Below are 14,654 nucleotides of genomic sequence, written 5' to 3' on the forward strand. Positions count from 1 at the left end.
CGCGCAGGGCTGGGCCGGGTCGCCGCCGCGCCTGAGCGCCCTACTGCCCCGACTCGGCTCGCGGCGCCCACGCCCTCACCCAACCTGGCCCGGCGGCTGCGGAGCACGCGGGGCAGGAGCGCAGGGGCCCTCTTGGGCGCGGGGGCGGCGCGGAGGAAACGCCGCGCGGCCGCCAGGCCCGGGACCCGCAGCTTAGCGGCTCGCCGGCCGGCGCAGCCCGGAGGCCCGAGCCATGGAATCAGAGGAGGAGCAGCACATGACTACGCTGCTGTGCATGGGCTTCTCGGACCCCGCCACCATCCGCAAGGCCCTCCGCCTGGCCAAGAACGACATCAACGAGGCCGTGGCGCTGCTCACCAACGAGCGGCCGGGCCTCGACTACGGCGGCTATGAGCCCATGGACAGCGGCGGCGGCGGCGGCCCCGGGCCCGGCGGGGTCCCGCGGGGCGACGGCGGCGGGGACAGCGGTGGCGGCCCCTCCCGCGGCGGGAGCACCGGAGGTGGGGGCGGCTTCGACCCCCCGCCCGCCTACCACGAGGTCGTGGACGCGGAGGTGAGGTGGGCGTCCCCTGATCCTCGCGGGAGAGGCCGCCGGGCTGGAGTCCCGTGGGCAGGGGACACACCCCGCCGGCCTTGTATGGGGAGGGAGTATTCGACGGGGACTGTAATGGGAGTGTGTGTGGCGGGAGTGGGGGGCACACTGAGAATAGAGCCCCGGCTTCAGTCGGGGACGGAGGTAAATTGGGGTCAGGTGGGAGAGGGACTTTTGGGGGAGGAGTCCGAAGGGGAGTTCTGGATGTGGAGCCGGACAGCCTGTCGCGGTGAGGAGGGGTCTCCTGGGCTTCTGGTTCCGCACGCCCACGCTGTGGGCAGGGGTCGGGCTGGGAACGAGGGTGCAGACCTAGCCATCGGTACGGGAGCCTGACATTCGCCTGGAGCCGTAGATCGGAAAGACTTGCGTGTGGGGTCAGAAATGGGTACTGGAAGACCAGGTTGGAGTGAAGGATTGCGAGAAACTCCAGGTTCGGACTCAGAAAAGGTGGGATGGTCCAGCCAGAGTAGTGGCCTGCCTTTGCTAGGGTCAGAGGAAGGCTGTTGGGATTAGGAATGGTTTTGGGGTTTTTAGCCAAGGGTTTGGAGAAGAGGACGTTGACCAGGGTCTAAAATGAACAGGGACTGGGCAGAGGCCAGGAACGACAGGAATTCATAAAAGGTCCGAAGGAGGCTCAACTGTAATAAGGTGTGAGGGAATAGGGTTTTACTAAGGTCCGGTAGGTATCAAGGCGTGTAGTGGGGATTGGTAAGAGGCTTGGCCAGAAACGGGAGCTGGGGAGGGACCAGGCAGTAATGAGGGCTGAAATTGGAGAATGAAGCTGGGACCCAGCCTGGAGGGGAAGTGCTGGCCATAGGAAACGTCAGAAAAGAGGGGAAACTAGACTGGGTAAGGGGAGAGTGATATGGAGAGATATTGGAGTGAGAAGGAGTCTGTTAAGAAGGGGCTGGCAGTGGCCTTGCTCAGAAATCTAGAGTGGAGAAAAGTAGGCCGTTTAAATTTCGGATGTGACCAAAGAACATGGGAGCTGACAGACTTGTACTAAAATGAGGGAAAACAACCAGAAGCAGCAGTACTTACGATTAATTACTTTGCAGAAAAATGACAGCTCACGGCAGGAAATTTGGTTAGATTCATTGGATAGTGCATTTCAGGGTCCAGGAGCTCTCTTTGGCCTGACCACATAAGAACACAGATCTTAAGTTAGAGGGCTTGTGTTTTTAGACAGAAAAATGAATTTGGATAATTCTTAATGAAGCTAAGTCTTATAAAGAATTTTTCCTGAGCAGTGTTATGTCCTTTTGCAGCAGTTGTTCAGGCTGAAGGTGGCACCTGGGAAAAGATGTCAGTTAAAAAAAGACCCTGTTTCTGCACAAGGTTTTTTTTTTTATTATTATTTTGTTTTGTTTTCAGATATTGACATATTTGCTCCATGGCCCTCTGTTACCCAGTAACTCAGCTGTGTCATTGACTAGTATATGGAAATAAAGACTTATTCCTAGTTTGGGAATTTTTAAAAATTTCTGTTAAGTAACTACTTACGTCACGTTAAGAAATCTTGAGTTTCTCATTGCCAGTCCCCATCACTCTTTCCCTTGTTTCTTACAGTTTTGACCCAGCTTTGAAATCAAGAAGAAAGACATTGCTTTTTTCTAAAGGTGTTTGTATAATTCTACAAACTCAGTGCTTCCTCATATGGGAGAATTTTTGTTTTAGTTGTTGGTCACAATTTCCTGTGTTTTAAAATCAAATTATAATGCTTGTGGTACGTTAACATTAGTTTACTGTCTGCATTTAAGACTTACACAGAATCAGGGATGGCTCTTGTTATCTTGTCAGGTGAATAACTGAGGAGTTTACAATCAGGTTAAAATCCAGAGACACTCTTTCTGAAGCAGTATCAGTTCTTAGTTTCCCCTTGACCTGTAGATTTGGTCTAGGGAAGGCTGCACCATTTACTTTTGAGAGTGGAAGAGAGCTGCTGATAGGGGCTGTCCTACCCCTAAGTATACTGGCAGACCTGCAGGGTGATACTTACCTAACACATCGGATCCTGGTGAGAATGTTTAATCCAGAGTTTGCTTCTGTGGTTTAAAAAATCTTCATGCCTGCCACCTTGCTGCTGTGTATTCTTGCTGTAGAGAGTAGGAAGTTGAGGCTTTTGATTCTTGGAAATGGAATAGGATTGTTTATGGATGTCTATAGCATGTCAGCTCTGTATTAGGTGCTTTATATATTTTATTAATCCTCAGTGGAATATTACTATTTTGGTTAGCAGCAGAACTTGAATTTGAACCCAGGTCTGTCATATCAAAAGCCAGTGTGCTTTCCACTGTTATCAACTCATGGTTTAGGACTAAATTCATTTGGTAGCAGTAAAGATAACAAGGAAAAATATAGGGAAAAGAGGCAGGTTTTGCTGTTACTTTGCAAGTCTAGAAATGATGTGGTGAGCATCTAATCAAGGTATCAGGACTAGAATGAATGAAAGGAGAATCATAGGGTTTTTTTTTTTTTTAGAGCAGAAAATAAGAAATTAATAATTAGTTCATCTCCTTTGTTTTACTGATACAGCCTTTCAGGCCCCAAAGGGGAAGTGGCATATCTCTAGAGTTAGCTAATAGAAGAGGTGGAGTTAGAACTCAGGCCTCTCTCTCAAGCCAGTGCTTTTCCTACCAGCAAGCTAGAACAATATGCATGAGTTAAAGGGAAAGAAGAAAAGAGAGGGGTAAAAAAGTAGTTAAAGATTGTCTGCTTAATTTTATTTCTAAAAAATGAGTATTTTATTTAAAATTATATATATATTTCTCTTTTGTATGTATGACATTTTAGTTTCAGTGTGTTCTTAAAAATGTTTGAGAATACATAGAATGACATCTAATTGGTTAAATAGAAAAAAATACAGCTCAGTGGTATAGTGTGTGCTTAGCATGTGCAAGGCCCTCGATTTGATCCCCAGCACCACACACAGACACACATACAGAAAAAAGATTTGGTTTATTTTATATTTGTAGTGTGGGGACAGCAGTGATTTTCACATTCAGTAAACATTTAATACCTACCATGGCCCAGGGGCAGGGAATAGAGTGTCCAACAGAACATAGAGTTTACATTCTAGTGGATATTAGTCCACAGCTCTCATTTTACAAGAGGTGACCTCCCAAGGTCATGTGATGAGTTAGGGAAATCAGTTTAGTAATTCAGGGCTGTGCTATAATTAGGATTTGGCTTAAAAATCATAATTTGGAAAAGTAAAAGCAGTTAATTTCTGTTTCAGCAGAAGCAAGGAGATTGCATTTAGAGAGACCTAGATATCTAGCAAAACACATGGAACTGCATAAAAAACCACCTTTTTAATAACTTCCAATTAAGTAAAGCTTCACAGAAAAGCTGTGTTTGGTTCTTACTAGAATTGTTGAATATTGAGTTAGATATAGTTTTTAGTTTCTCTGAGTCTCAACTGGACTTTGAGAAGCTCTCTGATTTTGATTTTGAATAGTATTACTTTAGAACCATTCTATGGCAGATAGGAATCTGTTCTATTATTACCAAGAATGAGACCTCACAGCTGCTCTAAATAACTTCTCCTGATCTTTAACAGCCCTACTGTCAGAACTCACCACTGATACTTGTGGCTAATAGGAACCCCTCTGACCATACTAAATGCTATCCCCCAATTCTGCTCTCCAGAGCCCTGATGTTAGTCCCTGTGATCCTGCCCAGGGGATTAATGGAAATCTGAAGCAGGTATCCTGAAACTCTTATAAAACTTTAACAATGATGGAATGTATCATACACACACACACACACACACATTTATATATATATATATATATATATATATATATATATCCCAAAAATTTAAATCACATTTATAGGTCTTTAACTTACCCCATTTCTACCCTCCACCCCTTTGGTAGTAAGTGTAAGTTATAAGTGAGGCTTATATTAAAATTCATCTAATAAAGTTAATAACAATCCTAGTATAATTGTGGAGAAAATATCAAATGAGCACATTTTAGTTAACCATTAGTGACTTGAAGTTTAAATATATAACTTGTCGTTTGTAATTTAAAAAACAATTAAAGAGTTTTTTGTTTGTTTTGGTACTGGAGATTTAATCCAGGAACAATTTACCACTGAGCTATATCCCCAGCCCTTTTTATTTTGAGACAGAATCCCACTGAGTTGCTAAAATGGCCTTGAACTTGCAATCCTCCTTTCTCAGCCTCCCAAATTGCTGGGATTACAAGCATGTGCCTGGCTCCATTTAAAGGTTTTGAGTAAAAAATAAAATAATTCCTCAACTCAATTGAAAGTAGATGAAATAAAAATAGGAAATCTGAAGGGTGAATCAACAGCTAGGTACAGTGACTCAACACTTGAAATCCTAGCAGCTTGGGAGGCTGAGGCAGTAGGATAGCATGTTCAAAGCCATCCTCAACAACTTAGCACAACCCTAAGCAATTTAGTAAGACCCTGTCTTAAAATAAAAAGGGCTGGGGATGTGGCTCCATGATTAAGTGCCTCTGGGTTCAATCCCTGGTACCAAAAAAAAAAAAAAAAGCCTAATTTTAAAAATATTTCTTTTAGTTGTCAGTGGATCTTTTATTTATTTCTATGTGGTGCTGAGGATTGACCAGGGCCTCACACATGCCAGGCAAGCGCTCTACCCCTGAGCCACAACTCTAGCCCCATAACCTAGTTTTTGAAATAAGAATTTCTCTATGATCATTGTATGTATCTACTTGGGGAATTAGGACTGTGAGTTCATCTAAGGGTTGAATTCTCACCTTGTAATTACCTGGTTATTTGCTTTTAGAATGAAAGTAATTTGGCATAAAGGAAGTACCTTTTGTATGTTGTAAGTGCTTAATTCTAGTGAAATCATTGTAGATCATGACAGCTTTATATAGCATAATATTAGTAGCCTAAATTTTGAAACCTTTTTCAGTACTGGAAAAGTAAATACAATGGTTTAATAATTTGAGAAAAAGGTTTCTAGTAGGAAAATATGTGCATGTACTTACATATGTATATGACTACTACTGCCTAGATAGTGTAGGATGTTCATTTGAATCTGAGTGTGAAAATAATTTTTTTTTCATTTTCAATAAGAAAGTATTAAAAAGATCTAGTAGAATCCTTCAGATCTAAAGTTCAGTTTTCCAGGAAACTTTTCATATTTGGAATACCAGAGAGAAATAAGAATATATAAATAAATAACCACTTTTCAGATAAATTCATAAATGTAATGCATTTCACTCATTTTTGCTTAAACTTCATTTATATATGTATGTATTTTGTGGTAATGGGGATTGAATCTAGGGTGCTCTGCCACTTAGCTACATTCCCAGCCCTTTTTATTTTTTTGTTTTGACATATGGTCTTTCCTAAATTGGGGCAGCCTTGAACTTGAGATCCTCCTGCCTCAGCCTCTGGAGTTGCTGGGATTACAGTCCTCTCTACTGAGCCCTGCTAAATTTTATTTTAATTTTTAAACACTTTTAAATAAGACAGTTTGAATAATTTTTAATATTAGGTTTCCTATCAAATTAGAAGGGTTTTGTAGTAGTCCAAACATGAGGTGATAAGCTCTTAGAGGCAGGCACGTTTGGCAGTAATAGGAAGTGTCTGTAGTAGCTCAGTGATAAAATAGAGTCTGGAAAACTTTAAAAGCAGTCTATCTGGTTTATGTAGATTTGAAACAGCTTTTTGTGCATCATACCCCTTAGAGGATAACTGTATTTTTAATGATGCCACAGCCAAGAAAACATTCCAATGTGCTGTGCTTAAGAAGGGTCAGGAATGTGTAATATAGCTTAGTAAGGTTCTAGTGTTTTAAAAAATGGAGAACTTTGGATGCATAAAGAAACAAGCTTCAGATACTTAGAGAATTCAAATATGGGGATATTTCAGTCTGAGTATATTAGCTAGATTTGCAGAGGTTCTAAGAAAGTTGAGCTTCATTTTCAGAAGAGTAAATGTGTTTTTTCTTTTTTGTCCTCTCTTCCTATAGGGAGTTTTAGTTTCTCTTTTAATCTTTTTATTTTTAATTTTTTTTTATTGTTGGTCGTTCAAAACATTACATAGTTCTTAATATATCATATTTCACAGTTTGATTCAAGTGGGTTATGAACTCCCATTTTTACCCCGTATACAGATTGCTGTATCACATCAGTTACACTTCCATTGATTTACATATTGCCATTCTAGTGTCTGATGTATTCTGCGGTCTATCCTATTCTCTACTATCCCCCTTCCCCTCCCCTCCCCTCCCCTCCCCTCCCCTCCCCTTTTCTCTCTCTACCCCCTCTACTGTAAATCATTTCTTCCACTTGTATTATTCTTCTCTTACCCCTCCTTTCCTCTTATATGTAATTTTGTATAACCCTGAGGATCACCTTCCATTTCCATGCGATTTCCCTTCTCACTCCCTTTCCCTCCCACCTCTCGTCCCTGTTTAATGTTAATCTTCTTCTCAAGCTCTTCGTCCCTACCCTGTCCTTGGTTACTCCCCTTACATCAAAGAAGTCATTTGGCATTTGTTTTTTAAGGATTGGCTAGCTTCACTTAGCATAATCTGCTCTAATGCCATCCATTTCCCTCCAAATTCTATGATTTTTGTCATTTTTTAATGCAGAGTAATACTCCATTGTGTATAAATGCCACATTTTTTTTATCCATTCATCTATTGAAGGACATCTAGGTTGGTTCCACAATCTTGCTATCGTGAATTGTGCTGCTATGAACATCGATTTAGCAGTGTCCCTGTAGCATGCTCTTATTAGGTTTTTAGGGAATAGACCAAGAAGGGGAATAGCTGGGTCAAATGGTGGTTCCATTCCCAGCTTTCCCAGGAATCTCCATACTGCTTTCCAAATTGGCTGCACCAATTTGCAGTCCCACCAACAATGAACAAGTGTACCCTTTTCCCCGCATCCTCTCCAGCACTTGTTATTGGACTTCCTAATGGCTGCCAATCTTACTGGAGTGAGATGGTATCTTAGGGTGGTTTTGATTTGCATTTCTCTGACTGCTAGCGATGGTGAGCATTTTTTCATGTACTTGTTGATTGATCGTATGTCCTCCTCTGAGAAGTGTCCGTTCAGGTCCTTGGCCCATTTGTTGATTGGGTTATTTGTTATCTTATTGTCTAATTTTTTGAGTTCTTTGTATACTCTGGATATTAGGGCTCTATCTGAAGTGTGAGGAGTAAAGATTTGTTCCCAGGATGTAGGCTCCCTGTTTATCTCATTTTTTCTTTTGCTGAGAAAAAACTTTTTAGTTTGAGTAAGTCCCATTTGTTGATTCTAGTTGTTAACTCTTGCGCTATGGGTGTCCTATTGAGGAATTTGGAGCCCGACCCCACAGTATGTAGATCATAGCCAACTTTTTCTTCTATCAGACGCCGTGTCTCTGATTTAATATCAAGCTCCTTGATCCATTTTGAGTTGACTCTTGTGCATGGCGAGAGAAAGGGATTCAGTTTCATTTTGATGCAAATGGATTTCCAGTTTTCCCAGCACCATTTGTTGAAGATGCTATCCTTCCTCCATTGCATGCTTTTAGCCCCTTTATCAAATATAAGATAGTTGTAACTTTGTGGATTAGTCTCTGTGTCTTCTATTCTGTACCATTGGTCCACCCGCCTGTTTTGGTACCAGTACCATGCTGTTTTTGTTACTGTTGCTCTGTAATATAGTTTGAAATCTGGTATCGCTATACCGCCTGATTCACACTTCCTGCTTAGAATTGCTTTTGCTATTCTGGGTCTTTTATTTTTCCATATGAATTTCATGATTGCTTTATCTATTTCTACAAGCAATGCCATTGGGATTTTGATTGGCATTGTATTAAACCTATAGAGAACTTTTGGTAATATCGCCATTTTGATGATGTTAGTTCTGCCTATCCATGAACAGGGTATATTTTTCCATCTTCTGAGGTCTTCTTCTATATCTCTCTTTAGGGTTCTGTAGTTTTCATTGTATAAGTCTTTCACCTCTTTTGTTAGGTTGATTCCCAAGTATTTTATTTTTGGGGGGGATAGTGTGAATGGAGTAGTTGCCCTCATTTCCGTTTCAGAGGATTTGTCGCTGATATACAGGAATGCATTTGATTTATGCGTGTTGATTTTATATCCTGCCACTTTGCTGAATTCATTTATTAGCTCTAATAGTTTCTTTGTAGACCTTTTTGGGTCTGCTAGGTATAGAATCATGTCATCTGCAAATAGTGATAATTTAAGTTCTTCTTTTCCTATTTTTATGCCTTTAATTTCTTTCATCTGTCTGATTGCTCTGGCCAGTGTTTCGAGGATTATGTTGAACAGAAGTGGTGAGCGAGGGCATCCCTGTTTTGTACCAGATCTTAGAGGGAATGCCTTCAATTTTTCTCCATTCAGAATGATGCTGGCCTGTGGCTTATCATAGATTGCTTTTACAATGTTGAGGTATGATCCTGTTATCCCTAATTTTTCTAGAGTTTTGAACATAAAGGGATGCTGTACTTTGTCGAATGCTTTTTCTGCATCTATGGAGATGATCATATGGTTCTTATCTTTAAGTCTATTGATGTGGTGAATAACATTTATTGATTTCCGTATATTGAACCAGCCTTGCATCCCAGTGATGAATCCTACTTGATCATGGTGTATAATTTTTTTGATATGTTTTTGAATCCGATTCGCCAGAATTTTATTGAGGATTTTTGCATCTAGGTTCATTAGAGATATTGGTCTGTAGTTTTCTTTCTTTGAAGTGTCTTTGTCTGGTTTAGGCATCAGGGTGATGTTGGCCTCGTAGAATGTATTTGGAAGTTCTCCCTCTTTTTCTATTTCCTGAAATAGCTTGAAAAGTATTGGTGTTAGTTCCTCTTTAAAGGTTTTGTAAAACTCTGCTGTATACCCATCTGTTCCTGGGCTTTTCTTAGTTAGTAGTCTTTTGATGATTTCTTCTATTTCCTCTATTGTTATTGGTCTGTTTAGGTTGTCTATATCCTCCTGACTCAATCTGGGCAGATCATATGACTTAAGAAATTTATCTATGCCTTCACTATCTTCTATTTTATTGGAGTATAAGGATTCAAAATAACTTCTGATTATCTTCTGTATTTCTGAAGTGTCTGTTGTGATATTGCCTTTTTCATCCCGTATGCTAGTAATTTGAGTTCTCTCTCTTCTTCTCTTCGTTAGCATGGCTAAGGGTCTGTCGATTTTATTTATTTTTTCAAAGAACCAACTTTTAGTTTTGTCAATTTTTTCAATTGTTTCTTTTGTTTCAATTTCATTAATTTCAGCCCCGATTTTAATTATTTCTTGCCTTCTACTTCTTTTGCTGTTGTTTTGCTCTTATTTTTCTAGGATTTTGAGATGAAGTATGAGATCATGTATTTATTGGTTTTTTCTTTTTTTAAGGAATGAACTCCAAGCAATGAATTTTCCTCTTAGAACTGCTTTCATTGTGTCCCATAGATTCCGATATGTTGTGTCTGTGTTTTCATTTAACTCTAAGAAGTTTTTAAATTTCCTCCTTGATGTCTTCTAAAACCCATTGATCATTCAGTAACCTATTGTTCGTTCTCCAAGTGATGCATGATTTTTCCTTCTTTTATCGTTCATTTTCAGTTTCATTCCATTATGGTCAGATAAGATGCATGGTATTATCTCTACTCCTTTATATTGTCTAAGAGTTGCCCTGTGACATAATATAATCTATTTTTGAGAAGGATCCATGTGCTGCTGAGAAAAAAGTGTAACTACTTGATGTTGGGTGGTATATTCTATATATGTCAATTAAGTCTAGGTTGTTAATTGTGTTATTGAGTTCTATAGTTTCCTTATTTAACTTTTGTTTGGAAGATCTGTCCAGTGGTGAGAGAGGTGTGTTGAAGTCTCCCATGATTATTGTATGGTGGTCTATTAGACTCTTGAACTTGAGAAGAGTTTGCTTGATGAACATAGCTGCACCATTGTTTGGGGCATATATATTTATGATTGTTATGTCTTGTTGGTGTATGGTTCCCTTGAGCAGTATGTAGTGTCCCTCTTTATCCCTTTTGATTAACTTTGGCTTGAAATCTATTTTATTAGATATGAGTATGGACACTCCTGCTTGTTTCCGCAGTCCATATGAGTGGTATGATTTTTCCCAACCTTTCACCTTCAGTCTATGTATATCTTTTCCTATCAAATGTGTCTCCTGTAGGCAGCATATTGTTGGGTCTTGTTTTGTGATCCATTCAACTAGCCTGTCTCTCTTAATTGGTGAGTTTAAGCCATTAACATTTAAGGTTATTATTGAGATATGGTTTGTTCTTCCAGCCATATTTGTTTATTAATGTTACTAAACCTGATTTGTTTTCCTCTTTGATTGCTTTCCCCCCTTTACTGTCCTACCTCCCACTGTTGGTTTTCAATGTTATTTTCCATTTCCTCTTCCTGTAATGTTTTGCCAAGGATTTTTTGAAGAGATGGTTTTCTAGCTGCGAATTCTTTTAACTTTTGTTTATCGTGGAAGGTTTTAATTTCATCTTCCATCCTGAAGCTTAATTTCGCCGGATACACGATTCTTGGTTGGAACCCATTTTCTTTCAGTGTTTGAAATATGTTATTCCAGGATCTTCTAGCTTTCAGAGTCTGTTGAGAGATCAGCTGTTATCCTGATTGGTTTACCCCTAAATGTAATCTGCTTTCTTTCTCTTGTAGCTTTTAAAATTCTCTCCTTATTCTGTATGTTGGACATCTTCATTATAATGTGTCTAGGTGTGGATCTCTTATGATTTTGCACATTCGGCGTCCTGTAGGCTTCTAGGATTTGGGATTCTGTTTCATTCTTCAAGTCTGGGAAGTTTTCTCGTATTATTTCATTGAATAGATTGTTTATTCCTTTGGTTTGGAGCTCTGTGCCTTCCTGTATCCCAATGACTCTTAAGTTTGGTCTTTTAATGTTATCCCATATTTCTTGGATGTTCTGCTCATGGTTTCTTAGCAGACTTGCTGAGCTATGTTCTTTTCAAGTTGAAATACTTTGTCTTCATTGTCTGATGTTCTATCTTCTAAGTGATCTACTCTGCTGGTAGTATTCTCAATTGAGTTTTTAAGTTGGTTTATTGCTTCCTGCATTTCTAGGATTTCTATTTGTTTGTTTTTTATTACCTCTATCTCCCTGTGAAATTGATCTTTTACTTCCTGTATTTGTTTATGTAGTTCCTTGTCAAAGTGATCTTTTATTGTCTGATTTTGCTGTCTCATGTCTTCCTTGAGACTCCAGATCATCTGAAGTATGTATATCCTGAACTCTTTATCTGACATTCCATCTGTTGCAGCTATTACCTCTTCTAAAGTTGAGTTGACCTGCATTGCTTGTGGTCCTTTCTTTCCTTGTCTTTTCATACTGCTCGCGTTTCTTTCTGCTTGGTGAAACTGTTGTGTTTTTGAAATTTTCCCCCTATTTATTTATATTGCTCTTGTATAGCTGGGAAATCTCCCTTGCAGGGCGGGTAGTGGCTGTGCTCCTCCTCTAATTAGGATGATCTGTCTACCACGCTGGTCGGTCGCAGGTCTGCCCACCCTGCAGGCGTGGGTGGCGGCTCTGCTCTGCCCCCACTCCAATTGTGGTGACGTAACTACCACGCCCTCGGGTCGTTGGTCCTGATCCGGATGTGGGCAGCGGCTCTGCTCGGCCCCTACTCCAATTGCCAATTGGTGTGACGTGTCTACCACGCTGGCAGGCCTCTAGGCCTGTTCTGCCGGTGGGTCGCAGGTCTGCCTACCTTGCGAGCTCGGGCGGCAGTTCTGCTCAGCTCCCACTCCCAGTGGGGGTACCTGACTGCCTCTCCAACGGGTCGCTGGGCCTTTTCCGGACAAGGGCGGCGGCTCTGCTCCACCCCCACTCCAACCAGTGTGACGTGACTGCCTCGGTGCTACTTGTCCACCATGCTGGCAGGCTACCGGGCCTGTCCTGCCAGTGGGTTGTAGGTCTGCCTACCTTGCAGGCTCAGACGGCGGCTCTGCACAGCCCCTACTCCAAATGGGGTGACTTGGCTACCTTGCCGTCAGGTCGCTGGTCCTGTTCCAGGCGTGGGCGGCTACTCTCTTCGGCCCCAGCTGCAGTTGGGGTGTCGTGATACCACGCCAGCGTGTCACTTGGCCTGCTCTGGGCGCAGGCGGCATCTCCACTCTGCCCCCTTGGCCCCCACAGCACCCAGCAGGACCCGGACCGAGAAGCAGTCACTGCAGGTTCCCCAGCCCTGGGCCAAAGCAGCTTCAGGAGCCAGAACCCGGCCTCTCCGATCCCGGCCACGCTCCGCTAGGAGCAGGCTCCAAGGAGTGACCCCCGCGGGTTCCCCAGCCCTGGGCCAAAGCAGCCCGGGGAACCAGAATCCGGCCGCTCAGAGCCTGGCGCATGCCTTGCCAGGAGCGAGCCCCAAGGAGTATTCTCCACAGGTTCTCCAGCCCCGAGCCTGAGCGATCTGTCTGCGAGACGCAGGCAAATACCAGCCTGAAATCACCTGTTCCGTAGCTGAATGAGCTGAGATCAGTAGAAAACAGGGATGATTACATCAGCTCTCCAAGATGGCGGCTGCTGTCCTCCTCCGTAGTCCGACCGGTGTCGAGAATCGAACTGGACCGCTTCTCTCCTCTGTCTCAAAGCCGGAACTCAGCACTAAGCACGGCCATTGCACCACTGGTAGGAGCCCCCAGAATCCGCATCACTGCACTCCAGCTGCGGGGTGGTCCCCAGATCAGGCAATGCGACCCTCCGTGCGGAGAAATCGCCCGCGACCGAGCCCCCGCAGCCGAACCTCGCGCGATGGAAATCCGTCCACTGGATTCTGGAGCACCTCAATTTCACTGGAAATTCCCAACAAGATAGCCTTCAGCTGTTTCTCCTCGTCTTTCTCCCACACAGTGTCGCGGCGCACTGGGGTGATGCATTCCCTTCGCCGTCATCTTCTTTTCTCTCTTTTAATCTTGTATTTCTCATTCTCATAATTATCAAAGGAATTTTTACTGTTTAATATTGTCACAATTTTCAGTCAAATGGATTGATAAACTTTTTGTTAAGCTCATATTGATAGTAGGTGACAGTGTTCATTTCCATGGTGAGTTCTTGGCAAAGTATTTTTATAGCTATTTTGGTTTTGTGTTGCTTTCAGGTTTACTTCTTTGTCCAACAATGAGAAATCTGGCTTCCACCATTGATGGCTTACATTTTTTATTTCTCCTTGTGTGTGTATTGGGTGTGAAGGAAGTAGAATCTACTTGTAGAGATGCTTACCTTAAGCCAGTCAATGGAATATATAGCTATGGACTTGAATTGTTTTTATTTGTTCTGAAGGAAAGAACTAACATAATTAAAGCAAAATTTTATTGTAATATTTTTTCCAGAAATGAGAATGTGTCAGCCATGATGTAGAGGTCTTTGGAACCTTTTCCTAGGGCTGAGTTGAAGACTTGATTGTCCTCTTAGAGATAAGTAGTTTTTAGGTACTCAATAATCTGAAGTAAGCGTCATTGTTCCAACTCAGTGGCCTTTCCTGTAGTATCTATCCAGTTATTTGAATTGTGAAATTTGATTGACGTAAAAGTATCTTATAAAAGAATAATAAACAACATGATACTTGGCATTCTTTATCAGCAGGTTTCCAAAATGGTTTCTGATATTAGTGTAACTTGTTGGTTAGACATTCTATTATCAAGAGTGGTTTCTGCTTAGTGTGCTTTTAGATCCCAGCTTTTCATGAATAGGTCAACATTTCTTTTGCTTTCCTTCTTTTCCATTTCTCACTCAATTATATTGTCAATTTGGGTTGAAAATTTTGAAATCTGTGCTTGAAAATCTATAGTGAAGCATTTTGGTAGCGATTTAAAATGTACTTCAGCTCCTAGAAAATATGAAGATATTTTGTAATATCTGCTGTAAATGGCAGCACCGTCATTTGTCTTAATTATTCTAGACTTCCTTTACTTTCTGAAACACCTTCCATTTCTAACCCTAAGTAGTTTTCCTTCCCCTACCCTTACTCCTCTGGTTTTGTTCATGTCCATTTTTTTTAGTCTTTCTCTGTGCAACAGTGACCCCAGAATGATCTTAAA

At 41.6% G+C, this 14,654-nt stretch overlaps 1 protein-coding gene across 2 annotated transcripts in view; it reads left to right on the forward strand.

The window, feature by feature from the left end:
• The first annotated feature begins 228 nt into the window (after positions 1–228).
• USP24 (ubiquitin specific peptidase 24) overlaps positions 229–14,654 on the forward strand; it is a 140,929-nt gene continuing 126,503 nt past the window's right edge. For both annotated transcript variants that reach the window (XM_081305687.1, XM_081305688.1), the window contains exon 1: positions 229–553. In XM_081305687.1, the coding sequence (XP_081161813.1) occupies positions 233–553 (321 nt within the window). In that variant the 5' untranslated portion in view covers positions 229–232. The remainder of the gene's footprint in view (positions 554–14,654) is intronic.

Source organism: Spermophilus citellus, assembly GCF_964194105.1.
Source record: "Spermophilus citellus genome assembly, chromosome: 9".
Lineage (NCBI taxonomy): Eukaryota > Metazoa > Chordata > Mammalia > Rodentia > Sciuridae > Spermophilus > Spermophilus citellus.